The following is a 22088-nucleotide window of genomic DNA, read 5'->3' as shown; positions in this document are numbered from 1 at the left end:
TTGATAGAGCTTCACAGAGGAAGTTCAGCGTCTTATGTGGTGAAAATAGAGGGCTTTTTATTACACAGTCATTTATTATAGTTACTTATTGCGAAGGGTAAGTTCAGAACTTCAGTCTCATTCATAGCTTTTTCAAAATAACACTTTCAGAAGAGTTATTTGAGAGAAATGTGAAAAAACATACACTATGGGACACTTTAAAAGGGGTGAAAGCTGATTCCAAGTAAGTCTCCATAGGTTGGCAGAATGTTAACAGCAACTATATACAGCAGAGACTTTTTTTTTTTTTTTTTTCCTTTAAAAAGTGTCCTTGGCATTGTGGAAAAAACTACAGGAAACACGATGATCAAGAGTAAGATTTTTATCTAGCAGTACTGTAAAAAGTTCTACCACCCTATAATCTTTTTTATATGGCACATAGCAAGTGGATTTATATTATAGGAAATCATGATAGAGATTAAATAAAACAATGAAAAAAATTTTAACGACTTTGTATAAAAGAAATGTTGGATTCCTGGCAGACATAGACTAAAACTTATCAGTTGTACTGCCTGTTTTCTTAAGTTATTCTTTACAAACAGGTACCTATTTTTTAATGTGATTTGTTAACTGATCTTGAAGCCTTAACACAAGTTTAATTTTCTACTTTTTAAAATAAGACTGAGACTCGTTTCTTTATAAATATATTGTTAACCACTGGTGGTTCTCCTATGTTAGGTAAAGTTCTCCACTCAACTGCATTAAAAAAAAATAATAAGAAATAGGATCTTGACGTCCTTGTGGTAATGGAGGCTCTAAGAAGACTTTATAACCTTGAGCTTTAAATTATATGGAAAAAATCCCTTCTCAAGTTGTTTTCCCATCCCAGGAGATTAAAAAAGATAACCCCAAACCTGTCACTTCAAGGACAGGTGAAAAGTTTCATGAGGAGTTAACTTACTAATATAGAACACAGAATAAGCAAGTTATCTCAGGCCCTAGTTCAGGTTCGAGGCTGTAAATTGCCTGCAGTAAGTTGTGTTTTAGATGTTGTATTGCTGAAGTGGGAGAATGTAAAATAAAAACCATCAACAGAAAGTAGTCTGGGGGCTTTTGACCTTTGATTTAACTGTGGAAAATGGTATTGGAATAAAATGTCTCCAGCTCTTTTTGGGGAAACGTGGACTCTGAATGCATGGATGCATTCTCATGGAGGAACGGGATCCAAACCCCCGGTGCCTCTCAGAGCTCAGTCAGCCAGGATGCAGCACAGTCTGCTTTTGATCTAGCCAAGCTTTTGAAAATGTGCTAGACGTGGTGCCTGAACAGTAGGCCCGCTGAAGTCTCAGCAGGCTTTTCAATTAAGAACCAAGTCTCAAATTAGAAAGCATTGAATTAAATAGATGAATGCTGAGCTTGGAGAAAACAAGTAAAAAATTTCATCTTGACATTCGGTTGGAGCACAAGGCATCTTATAAGAACGTGGACAGATTGAGGGCCATTTTGCAGGAGAAAATAATACTGCTGGCACCTTTTTCCTTCAGTTACTTGAAAGTATCCTGTCTTGAGAGTAAGCCCAGAGATGAGCTCTCTGCTGCCTTTCCCAGCCTTTTCCTGAAAAAGCTTTGCTCAGGTTGCCCTCTGTAGCTCATTTTAAATAATGAATACGTTTGAGGATGTTAACAACTTTGTTTCAGTTGATTTCAAAGAAAATTATCAAAGTGAAGTTGTATCTGAAATCTGCCAGCAGTTGAGTAGATTCATGTAAATGGTGTTGGTTAGTGCAGCACCTCGTGCTCTTCACCTGCACTGCGGTGGGGCTCTGGCAGGTGAAAACTGCCTGGCTTCTGTAGGGGGGACTTGACAGAGAGGGGTCATTGGTGCTTTGCTTTGGGGGGATACCGCAGATGGCTCTCGTGTTTTAGGTCCTTGCTGGAGACTTCCAGCAGATCACTTGCAAGGCAATAGAAAAGGTACTTTCTATTTTGCGGACCTGGGAACAGGGCTGTCAGCATTTCATTTGAATGTCTGAGCTACGTTACCTAATTCAGAGTGGGAAACAGTATAATTTTTCTTAATATTTTGTATAATCTTTATAAGTATTCTTAGTTACACCACCATAGAGCCAAAGGACTTCTTTAAGGTCCCATGATTTTGGGCAGGAGGATAGGTGAAACCCATTTCTTCTGCTTAAATTAGCATGGAAGCCAGCTTAAGAGGGGGAATCATTGTCTGCAAGAGAAAACATTCATAAAGACAACCTTGCTTTGGTTAGCCAGGTAGCTTGTTATTAAATTTTATACCTGTCTTTCACTCTAATGGTGTTGAATTGTATATGTTGTCTTTTCTGAATGGAAATGAAAACTGCCCAACTGTGTGTTACTTGTACCTGTAAGGCAAATTTTGTGTTTTTCCAAGTAGAAGAGGCTTGTGGTGAGACCTCAGCCCAACTTGGTTCATTCCCAGCAGCTGTGAAATGCTGAATGGTCACTGCGTGTGTTACACCAAGAATCACAAAACTCTGTTAAAAGCAGCTTAGCTGAAGCGTTATCAGGATTTTACCTGTACTATGACAAATAGAAGACTGAGCCAAATATATATAAATATATGTGTGTATTCTGGTTTTTTTAAGATCAATTAGATTGGACTAAGAGACAACATGCAGGTATATGTAACTATACAAAAATAGCATCGTACTGTTTCTTGAAGGTAATGAGTGATAGATACTACTGTGAGTGGGGATGACTTGTAGAATATATATTTGAGTATATATCAGATTTTTACAGGTATAATTGTTGATGCTGAAGGAAAGGAAAAATATGTTATGTTTTGCTGTTTCCCAGCTTCCCTGCCACTCTCTTTTCATGCTCCATCAGTTGATGGCTTGAATTCTGTCTTCCTTGGTCCTTCAGTAAGGTGATCTGAGGGGGAAGCGTTCAGACTGCTTACTAAGCTCAGGCAGAAGACGTCATGCTGCTCACTGACACAATATGTTGAATGATGAAAAGTTACCGCATTTCCCATCAAAGCTATTTTTCTTCCTCATATCACTGTGGGAGATTATTACTGACTTATCTTTGCATCTGTTTGCAGGAATCTCGGTGGCCTTACTTATTTGGAGCGATCATTGTGCCTTCATTGATACAAGTTGTGATTCTGCCTTTTCTTCCTGAAAGTCCTCGTTACCTTCTACTTGAAAAACATAACACGAGCAAGGCAGAAAAAGGTATGATGTGTTACTTTCTTGCAATAAAGGATTGTTTATTGTAGGGATACTGGCTGAAAAGTAATTCTGATGTCACAGTAAAAGCAGAATGTTCCCATAGGAGAATCTCTTGGCAGTTATTTTTCCCTCACCTTTTTGTTTGTGCGTAAATATAACTGTTGCTTTGATTTATTTTTTTAATAGATCAAATTCTCCAACAAACTAACCTATGTAGCATTACGCATAGCGATACAGAGCTAACCAAATCATCCTGTTGTTGTGCATCAGCCACTGTATTCGGGGTTCATTTGGGAGTGAAAGGTGGTTTCAGTCTTCACGACTCTCCCTTATCTACAGTCTTTGCCATTTGGCTAGCAAAAACGCTGATTCTGTTGCTGGATTTTGTTCAGTAGCCACTGTGTTTGACCCTGTGCTTCTGTAACTCAGTAACCTTTGTATTTCTAATAATAACCTCATACACCGATTTAACTGCATATTTTCAGTGCTTCTGTATAGCTTGCTTCAGTTTCACAAACCCAGACCAGAATAATTTGTTCTTATTTTGGGTTGTATGTGTAAAAGAATTTGCTTGTGTGATCACAGCTGCTGTATAGTCTGCTCCAGTAAAATCAAGATGGTCAGTTTTAAGTTCCAGTATATCATCACGTTATGGCTGAGAGAATGTTGAAAAATTTGGTTTTGCTTATTGCAGGGACACATTAAAAATAGGATTGTACAAAGAAGGAAGGACTCTGATTATAATACCAGGATGTTTGCAGAACATAACTGCGCTTTAACAATTATTTGTAAAAATTTCATTTCAATATAACCCTTAACATTTTCAGTCACTAACTAGTTGCTTGCAAAATTACTTGCAAAGTGTGAATCAGCCCCTGAAACTTAAATTTAATAATCTTTTAGCATTAAATTAATGCAACTCACTCTACCCTGTTTCTTCTACCATGAAATGAAAAACTGGCCTTTTTTGTTCTGATGAGCACTATGAAATAGAAATGGCATGCTAGAGACTCCTGTGTTGTCTCACTTTGGTGTTGAATGAAGAATTTTGTAAATGTTGGGGTCTGAAACATTTAAAGATACAGTAGAGTTTTTAAAGAAAAAAAAAAACACAGAAAGAAAAAAGGAAAGCACAAAAGCAGCAGGGCTTTGGGGAGAGTTCTTTAGCTTTACAGAATCAGCGGAGATTTGTTGAGGCAGAGAAGAGCTTTTCCAGGGTTGGTAAAGGAAAGGGCTTGCCTGCCAGCTGTGGTCAGAGCAGCCAGCGGTGGTGAGCAGCTTGGGGCTGGCTGTTGGGTGGTGACTTCTGCTGCACCACAGCTGTGCTGGGAAGAAACGCCTTTGGGTGCCAAGTTTAAACTGGCTCATTTCTACCTGATACAATTGTAAAATGTATTTCTGGAGCTATGGCTGGCAAAGAGCCTGCATCGGCAATGCTATTGCGTAATGTCACGCCTGTTCTGTAGGGATCTATTGGAAATACTGCCACAGAACCTGGAAACCTCAGCACTGACAGTGAAGCTGGGCCTCTCCCAGGTGGAGTTTAAAAATTGCAAAAAATTGGCAGTGGAATTAACACCACCTGCCTTGAAATTCACACCATTTACTGTTTCTGGTAATGGGCCAACTGCAGTCTGGGACGTTTTCAGCATACATGTTCTGAAAATGGTTTGAAAGCTTATCTAGAAGCATTGGAGGTGGACTTTGGAGTAGAAGACTTCAGAGAGCAAAGTTACCCACACCTTATTTGGTATTTGAAGGGAAATGAACTTGAGCAATTGGCTTGCTGATTATGAGAAGGTGTCTTTCATGAAACACCTTAAAGACTATAAATTTAGATACTCTGAGAAAAAAAGAGGAGGCTGATATAAAAAACTTTTCAAAGTAACTGCTTATCAATAGAAGCTTTTGGACCTGATTAATTCTAAAAGAAAAAAACTAATACTGATATATGTTGTAGTACAGAGTGAAACTTATTTTGAGTGTAGTCTACAGAGCTTTCGAAACAGGTAGAGACCAATGATTCTAGACAGGGGTTTGCAGAGGACTGTAGGACAGTGAAGTGTACACTTCCCCCTGAATTCCCCTCCCGTTCCTTGCCTATCAGGCAGCCGTGCTTCCAGAATTGTTTGCACAGGCAAGGTGTAAGATATCAGGTTCAAAATAGGTAAGGATGATTCTTAGACATCATTTTGGAGTCCTTGAAATCCACCTGTAAGGCAGCATAGGTCATATCATCTTACCCTTCTGTGTTATGAAGTATCCATGTGTTAGGAAGCACGTTAGGAACACATACAATTTTCTTACCGTTGCACATCCTTTTTAATCCCCTCTCTCCTAATGTAGATTTGCAAGTGATAGTATCTTTGGATCTCTGTTCTGCATGTGGATAGGTGGGGAGGGAGTTTGGTTGATTCATGGAATGACCAGGCAGAGGACACCTGTGATGTTAGACCAGCGTGGGGGGTTTGGAGCCTTCCTCCCCACCCCAGGGCATGTGGAGAAATCCAGATTAGGCATGAGCCAAGTTTTGGGCATCTGGAGTAACGCAGTGGAATAACAAAAGCACGTGGGGAGGGGAATTCACAAAATAGGAGGTTCAATAACTGTGAATCAACAGTTAAGAAAAATCATCTGGATGTTAGCATTATCTGCAGAAACAGGAGGAAAAGCCTGAGTATTAGGGACACTAGAGGAGTTTGTGCGTTATTAAAAAAAACTACTGATTATAAACCATGTAATGACAATGCAGTATTCTCCATTTTAATGATGACTACAGTAATGCTTTTGAATTATTTGCCTCTTAGGTTAAATCTGCATATTAATATTAGAAATGCGCAAGTCTTTCTTCTGACTAAATCCCTTTTCTTTCCCCTAATGGATCAAGGCTATTCATGCAAATATACATTTCACTGTGGATTATATCTTGTTGGAGAAGTATAAATCTGTTATTTGTAAAAGGTCTGCTGTATTTAAGGCAGATGACTGCGTTAGTCTTTATAAAATACTTTAAAATGTATGTGTATGTCAAAGCTTCTAAAGTGGAGATGCCAACATTAATCTTCCTAATTGTTTTAGAGCAATAAAAATCCAGTGGGAAAATGTAGGTCATTGAGTTTCCACCAAATTCTGCTTCTGCTTTCATCCCCTCCTTTTCTTCTGTCCTCAGGAAATAACCAGACTATAGCTACCAAAATGCAGGTGGCATCATTCTCTTTTTTTGGCAGAGGTGTAAAAGAGCATGACGCCTTTAAGTGGCAAATAAGAGACTGAAAGAGGGAGAAGGACCAAAACGTGTTGTGTAAATGATGAACAGAGAGAAGGATGAGGTTACAGCAGGCAGGCTCTAGCCCAAGAAGCTACTCCGTGAGCACAGGAATTTGAGGCCTCAGAAGAGTGATGTCTCCTGAGCTCCACTAATGGGGATCTACCCAGTTCCCTGCTTTCCCCTTCATAGCAGTGGAAGCGGTGCAGGCTGTGGGTGGCTGAGCCTATGTCTGGCTGATCAGCCATACGGACGCCATGGCTGATTTGCAGTTGCCTGCTGCCAAAAGCCGTGCTAACAGCCGAGCTCTACTTGTCTTCCTGGAGGTCACCATCCTGTGTCCTGCTCCCTGAGACCAACAGGAGCTGAGCTATCTCCCTTATTCCTGTCTCACTGCTGAAGGTGGGAGAACTGATTTACGTGTTGTGGGGGGAGAATGGCTGACTGGAGCAACAGCACAATCTGTAAAGCAGCTTTGCTCAAGAAGCTAAAAATCTGTTAATGGGGAGAGGGTAGAAGCATCCCAGCTCTCCTCCCAGGTCCCATAACTAACATTCTCCTCCCTTGGTAAGAACAGAAGGGAGAAAAATGTCTGACATTTAACTGGTGTGATCCTTCTTCATAATGCTCACCAGACAGCAGAGGAGAAATGAGTATTTAAATGGTTGAGGGGAAGGACTTTGGAAGGAGATGGTTATTTAGTTGCTAGAGAGCAGTGGGAGTGAAGGATAACAGGGATAGAAACAGGAAGAAAATGAAAAATCTACTGCTAGAATTACATCAGGTGGTTTACCATTCAAGCCCTAGGACAGTAAGACAGGAATTTGACATTAGTTGTCTATTAGTTGCATGCCAAGCGGACACCTGATCTGTGACTGTGGCAATGATGCAAAATAAATAAAACCAATCGTAGTAGTGTGATAAAACATTTTTATGACTAACAACATTGATTATAAACACTCTTAGTTGGAGAGTTGGTGTGTCTTTTGAAGAAACCTGGATTTTCAATGCAGCTACAGTAGCAGGTCATGTAAACCAATAATGGGATTCACATGGTGTCCCAGCTTGCCGGAGAAGAATATTGTTATGTCTTAAGGGTCAAATAACTTAGATAAAATGTCACAGTAACATCTGTTGGTGACATACAAAATCTGTTCATCTAGTATGTTCATTCATACATTAAAAATCCAGTGGTTATGAAAGAAGTATTACACCAGCTATAACAAGAAGTGTAGATTTAAATTCTTCGAACGATGGATTAGAGTTAATACCCTTTGATGTGATATAACAGCAAAGCCGTTCCTGATTTTAAAAAGTAGGTAGTTAATTTTTTTACAAAGACACTCGTGGGGCCCACGTGGACAGGAGAAATATTAAAACCAAAGTTAGGGCAGGAATAAATTGCTGCAAATCCAGTGATTTAAATGAAGTTGTTATGGCTGACAACAAGGACATGGATGATTTATTTTTGCCTATATGTGTTTTCTGTATGTCATTAAGCATTATAAGCTATGGTTATTGGAGAGGAAGAGTCAGCCATGACTACTACAGTTGCTGGCTCATGGTAGAGGCTCCATCTCAGATGGTTGCTGACTGACAAAAACTACAGTGATTGTGGTGTGTCTGTTTTGTTTTTAAGCTTTTCTTAAACCTCCTGTCTTTCACAAAGGATACTTGGTCCACTGGACCTTTGATACAACTTGGTTTACCAATTCTTGCATTATTTTAGGGTGGCATGTAGATATTTTGTTTTACCTGTACATCTTGGCTAGTTTCAAGTGAACTTGAACAGGCCTATTTTGTATTGATGGTCTGTGAAACCAGACATAAGAACAGGTAAAGATGTAATCCCAAACTGGATAATAACTCACAGAAGATCTGTGTGTTCCTTTACTTAGAAGGAGGTCACACATGGGAAAAGCCTAAAGCCTTTTCCTTGCCGTAACATTTACTGAATTGGGGATTTGTTCTTAAACTTCGCTACATTACATGCTAGTAGTTAATTAATATTTTGCTAGATTTAAATAGTCATTTAAATCTCTTCTGGCAAGGTACATCTAAATTATTCTTCTGGCTATTCAGTGCTCTAATAAAATAAAATCTAAATTATTCTTCTGGCTATTCAGTGCTCTAATAAAATTAGTGGTTAAATTTTTTTCATTTGGCCAACTATTTTTGCATTGACATGAAGGGAAATTATTATGTATCCAATTACAGGGAAATCACTATGTATCCAATTCAAAAGCATTAAAGTTGGGTGAACTTTTTGCAAGTGCTGAGGCAAACAGTGAGGCACCCCATACATCTGCTACCACTCAGAACAGCAGCCAACATTTTCAGAAGATGCCTGACTGCATCCATGCAGCCCAGCATTCTGTCTCCCACAGCTGCCAAAGAAGATACTGCTTAAGCAGAACTTAGACATAGCTTTTTATTAAAGACACTGGGTTTATTGTACTTAATCAAGTGAACGTGTCCATGGGAAACAGATGACGGTAATACTCATGCAGCTTCTTATTTTTTTTAGTTTTTAGAGACATAAGCCATGTTGCCCAAACTACTACCAGTGATGACTACTCTCTTTTTCTGCCTCCTCCTCTTGCCTGGGGCTGGCTCCATTCTGTAAACCATACAACAGCCTTTTGATCCTTTTAAATGTCTTCTCAAAGTTTACATGCTAATTTGATCTTTACAATAACAGCTGATTTCTTTTCACAGTTGTGGAAGTACTACAGTGGAAAAAGAATTAGTAATTTCCCATGTAGTTGAGTTCTTGAGTATCCATCTTCAGTTAATTTAAAGGCCTGATTGGTTTTAAAGACAGTACCAACAGTAGAAAAAGAGTTAGTAATTCCCCATGTAGTTGAGTTCTTGAGTGCCTGTCTTCAGTTAATTTAAAAGGCTGATTGGTTTTAAAGACAGTACCACCTGATTTTTTTTAGACTTTTGAAAAACTTTCAAATGTTTCACCTTCACTTAGCTGAGATGAATAAAAGCTGGTGGTGTAAATGGAAGGGTTTCCTATCTCCTTTCCCCTTGACTGGAACCATCCACTTCTTTTGCTATTTATAAAGGTAGTGTAGCAGCTTTTGAAAGCCGAGCATCTAGGACCTTCTGATCCAAGGGAAATAAAAAGAAATCTGGGAAAGGTCTAAAAATTGCCAGAACTGTATCTCCTTAGACAGTTGTAAGCGTGACATGGAAATAAGCCCTCCCTACAGAGAGAAGCAGCCAGTCACAGAGGGAAATGAGTCATTGCAGCGGGGAGAGGAATGACTGTGGTGCCTCTCAGTGCCAATAATGCAGGGATTTAAAATGTTAAATGAATAGACTTGAACATCACACATTGAAAGACCTTTGAGTTTTCACATCTCCCTGCTAATGCAGAATTTATTTCCACATTAATTATGTATAAAATTGTGATTCTTACTGTACTGAAAAAATGTTAATGGAAGAAAATTAAAGATGTGTTGAGCAGCAGGAAAATGTGTTTTTCCAAGACGACTGAGTGTTATCTGCTCAAAACTATGCATATATAGCATAGCATTTTCTTAGCATTTCTTGGCTTGTTGGTAATTTTAAGCATCCGTCAAAGTTCCCTAGTGGCATTTACATCTCTGCCCTAATACCATGAAGGGAAGAAAAAGAAAGCAGGTGTCTAGGTTTTTCTTGCCTTGTACTTGGTAATTTTGGTAATTGCAGTTTTTTACTTCATGATCCTTCTAGAAATATAGCAAGCTCCCTGTGCAGAAAAGACAGATTGCTTTCTTTTTACTTGACTGCACCTATATTTTTGACTTGTGTGCCCTACAGTAATGCTGAGGATTCTAAGGACAGGAAAAAGAAAGAAAATTGTGCAATGACCTAATTTACACTGATAAACCAGATGCTTAAAAATCTGAGAGAATCTTTTCAAAGAAGAGTACGGTGATATATGTCTGGTTGTTCTCATCTTTATCTGAATTTTTCTTTATCAGTGCTCTAATAATACTGAGGAAAGTGTAATTTAAGTGATACTGACTTACCATAGTCACACATTGTTCTAATTTCACAGTTCTTATCGTAGCCTTTAAATACATCACGTTCATTTAAGCAGGCATTTAGCATGTCATTTAATAAGTGGGCAGTGGCACAAGGACAAAACTCAGCAACTTAAATTCTAGGCTCTGAGGTCCAAATCTGTTAGCTCGTTTCTGATGGTAATTCCTGTGTGAAAAGATAAGTCTCATGCTGTTTCTGAGGGATTTAAAAATTCTGACCTTTCCTCTCCCAAGAGAGAAGGTGGCTATCAGAATAAATGAATGTTATCAATTGACTCAGCACCCAGAGATGATCAGTGTTCATCCCTTAAAAAAAAAAATCAGCCCACTTGTTAAGCAGGGTCACATAAACCTCATTAAAATGCAATAGAAGTGCTAACTGCCTCTGAAAAACTGGGCCCAGAGCTCAAGTTAGTTCCCTGGGCCACCAGACTGGGAGCCAGGCGGAGCACACAGTGTTGCGCATCCATCAAAGGGACGGAGAGGGATGCGCCGGGGAGGCCACCAGTGCATTTGTGTGACCGATCCCTCACGACATTGAAATGCCACTACTTGGCCTTTTCACCTGCTGGGTAAAGTTAAATTTTATAACTTCAAAACCTAAATAGAGTCCAGGCATTTTAATCATGACTAGTCAGTGTCTCTGGCTTTCTTAACCGTCCAAGTCCTTTCTATGATCCAAACCAATGTATACTTACTGGAAAATGTGAAGGTCATTTATTTATAGGCAGTACTATGCAAAGGTGTGGATAAGAGAAAAATGGATTTTGCTCTTAGGAGAACTAAATCAACTTATTCACCTAATAAAAATAACAATTTTAAGTGACCTGCTGTGTAAAGGATTGTTTTTAGAGTTAGCATCCTACTGGGTCACAAAGCTTTGTTGCAGGGCTATGCATAATGTAATTGTTTCTCTGCAGTCATGCCAAGATGGTAAGAATTTTGAACATCTCTTAAAAAGCCAACCCCTGGGGTATGTTCATAAGATTGTGACAAAATTATCATCAGCATATACAGTATCTGTAAAACAAGGTTGGTGGAGATACATCACCTCCATTAGGAGGTATCTGTTTGTAGTACCTCTTGAAGCCATTGTGAGATGAAAAGCTTTTATTATTCACAGTGGAAGGATATCTCAGTAAGTCATCAATGTGTGATAATATAATACTAAGTGGTATACTTTTCTGGGGAGACGAAGTTGTTTGTTTGCTTACATTTGCCAGGTAAATTCACTCCTGTGTCTACAGCGTTGACAAATAGAAACTGCTCTAGGTAATTCTTTCTAATATTAATCATCTTGACAAAGTGAATTCTTGCCGGTATGCTAGTGAAAACAAGAGGTAAAATGAAGAGTAATAGTTATTCCTTTCAAATGTCTGCCTTTCCTTGGTTTACCAGACTTAGGAACATTTTTACATGTTATTACTTCTCTATCCAATCTACCTACAGCAACAAAATGTGATATATTGTTAGGCTGCAAAATTAGCCAAGTCAAATAATGTTCAAAACTGCTTTGCAATTAAACCCTTTTTTTGCAGGGTTTTGACTCTGCACTGGACCTTAGGCTATATTATATATGAAATAATATAAGGAGCGATCTGGTAAGGTTGCCAAGCAATTTATATATTCTTATTACAGCTTCTGAGACCGGTTGCAGGGAGGAGACAGATCATACCCACAGCAGAATGATATTGTTGTGCAGAAGAATAATTAAGTTGTAGCCCATGTGTGGTTCCTGTTTGTGTCACACATTTCCATTTCTATGGAACAAGTCTGTTGTAAATGCAGATAGTGCCAAGTGTCTGGCCTAAAGTACATGTCCTCTCTCTGTAGCATTTCAGACCTTCCTTGGGAAAGACGACGTGTCTCATGAAATAGAAGAAGTTTTGGCAGAGTCTCGAGTCCAAAGAAACACCAAGTTAGTGTCAATACTTCAGCTTCTGAGAACCCGTGCTGTGCGATGGCAGGTCATTACCGTGGTTGTCACCATGGGCTGCTACCAGCTCTGTGGGCTAAATGCTGTAAGTGTCCTTCTTCAGGCCCTGACATCTCCTGGTGTGCTCCTTTATTTCTTTTTAATGCAAGGCTTGTGCTATACCATTCAGCAATCTCTATGACTTTCTATTTTTGGCTGTTTCTTATTCATAATTATTTTGTTACACCAGCATGTGGGCAGCTCCATGGAAAGCTGTATCATTTGTGTTTTTTTTTTAAACAAAAAAAAAAAGGTTGGGGGGAAAGCCATGTTGTGTTAAGTTTGAAGGAATACATGAAAAGGTAGTACAGATCAGCAAAGAAAGTGTGCAGCTTCTGCTTCTGTTATTCAGATTCTCTGCTTCTGGTCACTTAAGATCTGGTCTGATATGCCTCATGTTTGTTCGTTAGGTAAACTTGGTCTTTCAGTAGACACTTCTGTTTGGATTAATTCAGTTGTGTGCTTATAGAAGTCAGCAGAAGTTCCTGTAAGTGATTTTTGATGTTTGTGGATGTTTGATTTTTGTTGTTGTTTCATACAATTTGAAGAATAAGCTGCACTTCAATATGCCTTTTTTGGAAAGTGGAGCAAAAGAGGAAAAAAGACACCAAACAGCCAATAGCCAGAAGTCCCGCTGACTGTTAATGTGTGTCTAAGGCTAATGAATACCAAAGTCTCCTATCTGTCTGAGCCCATTGCATCAGCTAGGAGAGGGTCACAGGACAATTTAGATTGGAAGGGATCTTTGGAGGTCATCTGGTCCAGCCCCATGCCCAGAGCAGGACTGACTACAGGGTTGACTCAGGCTACTGAGGGCTTTGTGCAGGTGAGTTTTGAATATCTCCAAGTTGAAGAGTCCATGACCTCCCTGAGCAACCTGTGCCAGGTATTCTCACCTCTTACACTGTGAAAAGCATTTTCTTTATATCCAGCCAGAACTTTCCTTGCTGCAGCTTGTGACATTTGGGTTAGATGCTTTACGTTGCACAACACAAATTTTCTCATGAAGCACCTCAAAGCGAACGGGGTTTTCATCATAGTTCAAAGGCATTAATTGCTTATGTATATGAAGGGCAATTCATGAACAGAGCTTGGCTTCTCACTGTGGCTTTGTGCATGACACCATACTTCAGCTGTGTTTGTTTTTTTTTTTACCCCAGGGCTAATCAGTGATAATAAGTGTACCAAAGGCAGCTAGTTCAGGCTTATCTCAGGTGTCTCTATAGCTTTAAAACTCCTAATACAAAGTAATTTGTCCAAGACCATTTGAAATATTAATGCAATTAGAATTCTGGTATCTAAAAGTTTTTAATGAAATACTAGGAGACAGCTAGAAGATTTTTTCATACTGTGGAGAGAACTATAAACGCGTTTGTATAGGTGGTATTTTCTTCTAATTGTAGGATTTTGGTGCTAATGACAGGCTATTTTGTTCCTCATTGTGGATACTTTTTTAAGAAAAGAAATGGAATTATCTTGTCATCCAGTCTTTCTAAGATTTATCAATGCAGAAGTGAAATAAAATGACACTTATAGTAAGAAACAGACTGTTAAAATAATGAAGCACATTGCCAAAAAAAAAAAAAAAGAATCACACAACTAAATTTTCAGGGGAAAGAGAAGAGTTTTGTGACTTTGAGGATATTTAATAGATGACAGAAATTGTCCAGTACTCCATGGCAGAACATAGCTACTCTCTCATAGCTTGAATGGGGGTGTGGGGCAATAGTGAGACATGTCCAGTCCAAAATGAATACCAGAGTTGTTTTAAGGTGTCATTAGGTGGCCAATTTGTGAAAATATGCCTCAGAAAAACTATTTTTGTCAGAAAACCTGTATATCAATTGGCTGGTTTAAGCCTTGCCTTTTTTTTTTAATTATTATTATTATTTTGTTTCTCCTCCCACATAATGCCACTAAACATGAAAAAAAAAATTATTCACACAAAATTTGCATTCTGAAATTGATTTTTTTAAAATAGTTCATCTAGGAAAAACAAGCAGATGATGAGAGGTCAAGAGCAATAGTTGGACCACTTGATTAAGAGACCAGGTGTCAATTCCTTGTCTCTTCTGCATGGCTTTCTTGGCTGATCTTGCTCAAGTTGCCTGAAGCTCAGAGATCACAGGGCAGGTACACGTGTGACAGATACTGTTCAACCCACGTCTTGGTTTGCCTGGCTGCATCTGGGGTGACCTGCTGGGTGTGAGCCAGCATCAGCAAGGTTTAACTGGCTGCCAACGCTTCCTTCTCACTCATAGTTCCCACCGTTTGCTTTGTCTGTAGTGCTCTGTTAGTCAGTCTGGTCTTTTCCACAACTGCCATCTGGGCAGGACATATGGGAAAGTTGGGCAGGACATATGGGAAAGTTGGGCTTCTTTCAGGCGAGAGTCTCAGGTCACTCTCAGGGGAAATTACCAGCTGGCAGACTTCTGTAATCATCCTGCTGGTATCTGAGAACACTTGCTTCCTTTTAAGGCTTGTACTTTCCAGTAAAATAGCTTAAAACCAGTACATTTGTTTGTTTCCACATGGAGCAGAAATCATGGTGAAGCCCTGATTATATTAATATATTCAATTATAACAAAATACCAGACAGCCTGACCTAAGTTGGCATAAATAAATGAATCTGTATTAGTCTCTTTTCATCTGATAAAATTTATCCATGAAACATATCATCCATAATAAACTTATTTATCTTTCACCATTATATCTCAGTTCTAAAGAAGACGCAAAACTACAGTGAAGTTCTCATTGGTGAACTTTATCCCTTTTCATATCAAGAACTACACCGCGCTGCATATTGCTTTGACCAGGGTCATTCCCAAGTGGAATCCCTAGGCTTTCGTGGGGTCTCTCCTTAAGGCAGGGGCTGTATTTCAAATGGCAAGAAATCATGTAGGGGATGGGGTACCATGCAGCAAGGCATGTTTTCAGCATGCAAAAGACCTATGAAGAGTGTGTGCTTCACATTTGCTGTAGAGAAGACCTGGCAGCAGGTAGTGTAGGAAGGGATGAGCATGCAGTATGCATTCAGCGTGCAACACAGTATATGTCTATGTTGTTGCCTGTTTCTTTTTTTTTTTCTTTTTTTTTTATTTCTGGATGAGAAAGAAAAGGACTGGAAAACTGAGACAATGCTAGAGGTGTTTCTGGTGTGAAAAAGTTTGGGAACACCATTGATAACATGTAACACGTGCCACTTTAAACTAAGAGCTTATAGGAGTAAAAGCTTATGATAAGCAAAGTAAACAACTTCCACGCAGCTAACTGTAATCTACAGACAAGAATGCTAAAAGGTTGTGTCTGAACTCACCGAATTCAGACTGAGGAGATACAGCTGTTTAACTGACCAAAATGGTGAAGTTTTACTTCTGTCTGTGAAGCAACAGAAACCCACCGTGAACATAGGAACTTGGACGTCCCTGTGTTGATTTGGACTAGAGAGCAGTTATGTCTGGGTTTTTGGACCTTCTGCCCAATTTTTCCACAGCTCTTTTGTTCCAAAACTTTTAGCCCAAATAATTAGCTAACAAAAATCATGTTAGAAAAATAACTTGAAGTAGAGTAATTGTCATTAGCCTAGTAAGTTTTTCTCAGTAATGTCCTAGAGCAACATATTGCCCTGTTTAATGATACACAGGCTGAAAAACATTCACTTTTATTGTTTTCAAATGTGTACACCTTGTTAATTTTTACCCTAATTTATTTTTGTGCTGCTACAGAGGGCTAATAACTCAGTGAACCTCATGCTGTCTTTTCCAGGTTTTTAATCTAGCTGTGTTACTACCACTGCTGTTGTCAATGGTCAGTCATGCTCTTCTGTAAAACCACTTGTGAAATGTCTTATGTTCTAGTTATTACATTTTGGCAAATTGCATTTGGGAGTTGTCTGCTTAAGTGACTCTTTGGCCTCTTTCTTCTTGTTCTCCCTCAAGGTCAGCATACCTGCATTGTCACCACCATTTTTATCTCTACCTGCTACGCAAAACTGATATCAAGAATGAAATGCCTAAATTACATGGTTTATAACTTTCATTGCATGATTTTTTCAGTCTTGTAACCTGTAGTATGGAGAAAAATATTATTTTTATGGGAATTTTGTGCTACCTTGTTTTCCTTATAATCACTGGGTAGGGGTATGGGAGGTGAATAGGTTGACAGGGTCCCAAAAAATTTATCAGTTGTCATAAACATTTCAGAGAGAATTGGGAGCTGCTCCTTGGTTTTGCTTCAGTCATGCTCTGTATCAGCAAGGCCAATGAAATGCGCAGTTAACACCAGTGCATGCTACGTGAAGGCAGATTATTTCATATGGAGAAGTTTGCTGCTATCACTTGTTGTCGCTGCGCCTATTCTGGTGAGAGCTGATGTGCCAGCAGTAGGCATAAAAGTCTTAAGTCAGGTTTTCTTTATCTGTGAGGTGATATAGGTGTCTTTTTAGTCCTTGGTGCTTTATTTTACTTGTATTTTATGTAAGATGAGTTGGATTTTCTTCTTTGATCTGATCTGGGACAAGCAGCTTTGCTGAAGGCTAGTTGGGAATTTAGTATTACTTTTTTTTTTTTTTTTTTTTTACAAAGCTCCTGAGTTAGTAGCTTGATGACCACGTGTAGCATCTGCATAATATGCTGGCAGGCAGCAGGGTTTTCCTCACGCGATCAAAACACTTCCATTCATCAGATAAGCCTTTTCTTTAGCACATGGACAGCATATGGAAAAAAAATTTCACTACTAATTTCACGTTTAGTGCCATTATTATCTCTGGCTTTCAGTTTTGTTGCCACAGATTTGGTTTAGAACTTTATTTTTTCCTCATAATCAGTTGTTTCCTTTGGTTTTCATCTTCTCTAGTAAATCAATTATCTTTTCTCTCTCCAAGGCAGTCTCTCCTTGTTGCATGCTTTTGGCAGCCAAAATCTTTGGCTAGTTCTTTGTTGTCACCTTGAGTCAAAAATATCATATGGTCTTCAGACCTTAGTTGAGATGTGAATGGGGCTTTGATACTCACCAGACTTGTTATTTTAAAATATATATGTTCTCCGTCTGGATATTGTCACCACTGGGTATGGTTTTACTGACCAAACACAGTCTAGGCTGGTAACTGTATGCTCCCTGTGTTTCTGTCCATTAATGACAACGCCTTCTAGCCTATGATTCATTTCATCCTAAAAGCAGCTCTTTACTTTTCACAAAAAGACTCTCACTCTAAAAGTATCTTTTCTTTCTGTTGACAATAGAGAGATTAGGGTGATGGCTTGACTGCTGATGTCCACACTGCAGTGAGGTTAAAGTGAGATAAATCTCACACCTTCTGTCTGAAAAGGAGCAGGTTTTTGCAGTGCCTCTCAGCACCTCTTTCCTGTTCTCTCCTGTTGTTATGTGCCATTGAGGTATTCCATAAAGCCATCCAAACCTGCTTTTTAAGCAGTGGGGCTCAACCACATGAAACCTATTTGTAGCCTCTTGTTCAAGCTTAAAGTGAGTTTCTTTGATTTACTCCTACAGTGAATTAAGCTAAATTGAGTTAAAGCTGCTTGTAATTCTGCCTGGGTCTGCAAGCAGAAGTACAGCAGCAGTGTTGTGACTAATCCACCTGAAAGTTGCACCTTTCCTTCATTTGTTGTCCTGCCCAGCCCTCGATCATTCAGGGGTGCTCAGTGTTTTAACAAGTCTGGTCTGTGGCAGATCAGATGCTTGAACTGAATGCCAGCGTCCTGTACTCCAAGACATAATGATTAATAACTCATTTTCTTCTCTCTGATACAGATCTGGTACTACACAAACAACATCTTTAGTGAAGCTGGGATCCATCATGAAACAATCCCCTATGTTACTCTAAGTACTGGTGCTGTTGAGACTCTGGCTGCTGTTTTTTCTGTAAGTATGGTTATAAAAATCCATTAACATGCTTGATATTTAAATTACTGATTTTATTTCCTTACACAGGTTAAAATATAAACAAATAGTATATTGAGGATTAAGTGTAATGGCTGGTAGAGCATTTGAAAATATTAATCCTAAACTCAGTTTTGTGGCTCGGACTATTTTTTTGTAAAAAGATGCTCTCTAGTTGCATACAAGGAGCATAAAAAGTTGATATATCCTGAGGTGCTTTGTATGAGTGAAGAAAAAGAAGGCAGGAACAGCAAGGCCCAAAGTATATTTAGTGATAACTCATAAATGACTTTACCTGGTAGCAGTTTATTCACATCTCAGAGTCTTCTCGTGTGCCTGCTGGGAAGCAGGCAGTGTTGCTGAAGAAGGCTCAGGCATAGTACAGCGAGGTGTGTCCAGTATGGATCACAGAAACAGACATACGACTTACTGGACATGTTTTAATGACACATTTCCTATAGCAGCTTACAAACACTGAGGAAAATTCTTCAGCCATTTAAAAATATCGGAGTAAGTGTTTGTAACCCAGCTTGTTGGAAAAATAAGCCAGCATGCTAGAACAAGATTGTCCCGTGTTGTGTTAAATTCTGCTGTCTCATTCACCGAGGGCAAGGAGGCATCCTTTCATAACACGCGAGCTCCTGAGTAGGTCGTGTACCTTTGCTCTGCACTGAACAGAGAGGAAGATGTTAATAGAAAAAAATATCCAGGCACATTTTTTTCTTTCCTATTTCAAAATAGAAAAGTTGGCTAGGAAAAAAAATAATACACTAAACAAGCAAACTAAACCTGAAAGGTTTAGATACGCCATTAATTGCTAAAGGAAATACATTTTTGTTTGCACTGCAATAAATAGGAAACAATGGAAGAAGTTTTTGAAATGGGAAGTTGCAAAAAAGTACATACTCTTTCTTTGTTAGGATTTTTCCTTATCTTCATATATTCTATACTAACTGTATTTGCACAATACTGGACGCACCAGACAAGCATTTTTAAATGTCAGAAGAATGGTTTTGGCAAAAAAATCCTCTCCAGTGGCAGAACAACTGCTTATGACCTATAAAATGTTAAACTAAATCCAACTATCAAGTATATTTTCTTATAGTCTAGGACATAAGGACTCTCAAAGGTTGCAAGGATCTTCTTCTGATCTTTGTAAATTTCTACAAATCTATTTTGGGGTAAACCATATTTTTTTTCTTTAATTAAAGGGACATTCTTTTTAATAGGTGGAAATAGTGAAGTGTGGAAATCTGTACGTCTTACAATTTCTTCGTGATACTGCAGAAATGCTTCTTGTTTAAGATATATGTGAAAATGATAATTCTGCCAGTGATTTAAGTCAAGAATACACCTCTTTTTTGTGGAAACAGGGAAAATTACATGGAGATGATTCCATGATATTAAAGCCGTTCTGTAAATAGGGTCTGTCATTTTTTCAGTTCTTTCTGTGCTATCGGTTTGTGGGGCCTATTCAGAGCACACGGTTCACACATAATGAGGTGGATGTGTCTGCTTTGGTTCCTGGTACGTGTGGTAACTTTTTTTTATGCCCAAGAAGAGTGTTTTTTAATACTACTTCTGTTTAAGCTATTTGCTGTGCTTCTGGAAATGCTGATGTATTGATATCTCCATTACCTTCAAATTTGCTCTTTCAGTTCAAGAGAAATGCTGCTTTGTAGCCTTAATTTTATTTCAGTAATCTTCATAAATGTTTCATTGATGCCGTTTAAAGGAACAACAACATGAATTTGTTTTTTCAGTTTAAGGTTTTGCAGCTTCTCATTTCTACAAGTAATTTCCTCTAAATGTTTTTCATGGCTAGAACTAAGGATGGGGGATTTCCTCCCACTCTCAACCTCTCAGCTTTTTTCCTCTTTTTTTTTTTTTTTAATCTATTTGACAGCATTAAGTCAGGTGCATATGTCTGATGTACTACTCAGAGGAAAGAAGCAGAACAAAGCAAGGGGAGAACATAATTTTCCTGGTATTTCTTAATATATCGTGCTTGCTAGCAGAAACCAAATTTTGCTAACAATAAATTCCAGAATTTCAGTAAATACTCCTCTATTGGTAATAGAAATAGAATTTTTGTTCTTATAAATGAAATAGCTATTGGAGACGTCCACAATGAACTATCTCTGATCGTTATGCATATGTTAGGTGGTCATGAGACTCTGGGCCTCAGTAAGAATACATAGGTGTTGATGAGCTCCATTGAGGAGGCCCATATGAATGCTAAAGGAAAAGACTGAAATAGATATATTTTGTAGAGAAGCAAAATAATATTTAGGAGATAAAATATCATTCAAACTGTGGAAAAATTTGAAAGTCTCCTTTTAATGTGTCTTCTGGGAGCAGCAGCATAATAGTAATAATGCGGTCCTTGAGGAAGAGCAAATAACATCCCATCCTCTTTATAGCTCTATATTGCCTCAGATCACTTGATATGCCTGCTAGTCGCTTGCTTTGTGTACAGCTCCATCCGTCTTCCTCTTGAACAAAAGCCACATAAAGACTGAAAAATGAAACACGTGCATCGCCATTTTCTTTTAATTAATATAATTTGGCTGCAACTCCTGCTTACACCATCACTTCCTAATTTACTTCACAAAATACCTGTATGGTAGCATTGCGTACTTGGTGTCCTGTTTCTCTCTGAGGAGATGATATAAACTTTCTGTATATTTTTCAGTTAATTGTGTATTTCTCCACCCATTGTACTGAACACAAATTCAGTTTAGAGGAGTTGCTAGACAAGCTACTTTTTAATGACAGCGCCGTTAATTTCAGTTTGCTTCTGAAGTAGTTTGCTCCCCTCTGGAAAGAAATACTGAAGATTTCCTATTCATGGATGTGTTGCAGCAGTAAGTTATCTAACCTAAAGCCATGCTTTTAGAAGGACGGAATATATCTAAATAATTCCCTGGCAAATATGTGTTTATTAGAAGTCTGTTCATTAAATTCTTCAGTGAAGGGACTCCACACACTTAGTTGCTCTTTAGTAAGATTGGTTACTATGGCTTTTTTGTAATTTTTAGTAATTGAGGTTAATTTAATTTAGTTGTCTTAGTGGACAGAAAGAACCATTTGCCAGTGCCTTTCTTTGACAAGGCAACAGGCTCAACGGAAAAAGAGACAGAAGTATATGTGTGAAGACTCCTCCCCCTCCCCTCCATGACACCAGCAAAGAATAAAAGACAATGTTATTCAAATTAAGCATCCCACATCCAATTTTGCCATCTGTGGCACCAGATTTGGTCTTTACATAATGTTCACGGAAAAAAACTATCTATGACTGTATTGAGAAGATTATGCCTTAAGCATTTCCCAAAGGTGATGCATCAAGGTGTTACTAATGCGCCTTCCAAAGCCTGTGACGGAGACAAGCCATGCAAAGCCTGGAATGAGTTAAAATATAATTCAGTAGTAGACCATAAAAGAATATAGGAAATCCTTTGCAGTATCACACAGGAGTCAAGGAAACCAGCTTTCTTAGGTGAGATGATGTTATTCTGCTTTGGGATGTCACGAGAAAGGGCTCTTAGACTTGTTCTGTGTTTCTTTTAACATTAATAGATCTTAATATGCAAGAAGGGATTCCCTGCTTAGGGCATGGCAGTTAAAATAAGGTCACCCCAGACACTTCATAGTTGTTCTCATCCCTAACACATTTCTTCCATTGTATCCAAGGGGTAATGCAAGATA

At 38.6% G+C, this 22088-nt stretch overlaps 1 protein-coding gene across 1 annotated transcript in view; it reads left to right on the top strand.

The window, feature by feature from the left end:
* SLC2A9 (solute carrier family 2 member 9) overlaps positions 1-22088 on the top strand; it is a 105153-nt gene that overhangs the window by 34335 nt on the left and 48730 nt on the right. Inside the window, exons 6-8 of the mRNA XM_074587596.1 lie at positions 3073-3205; positions 12341-12528; positions 18252-18362. Coding sequence (XP_074443697.1) covers positions 3073-3205; positions 12341-12528; positions 18252-18362 — 432 coding nt within the window. The remainder of the gene's footprint in view (positions 1-3072; positions 3206-12340; positions 12529-18251; positions 18363-22088) is intronic.

Source organism: Larus michahellis, chromosome 5 (genome assembly GCF_964199755.1).
Source record: "Larus michahellis chromosome 5, bLarMic1.1, whole genome shotgun sequence".
In the NCBI taxonomy this organism is placed as follows: Eukaryota; Metazoa; Chordata; class Aves; order Charadriiformes; family Laridae; genus Larus; species Larus michahellis.
This window is presented reverse-complemented; position numbering and strand designations above follow the sequence as displayed.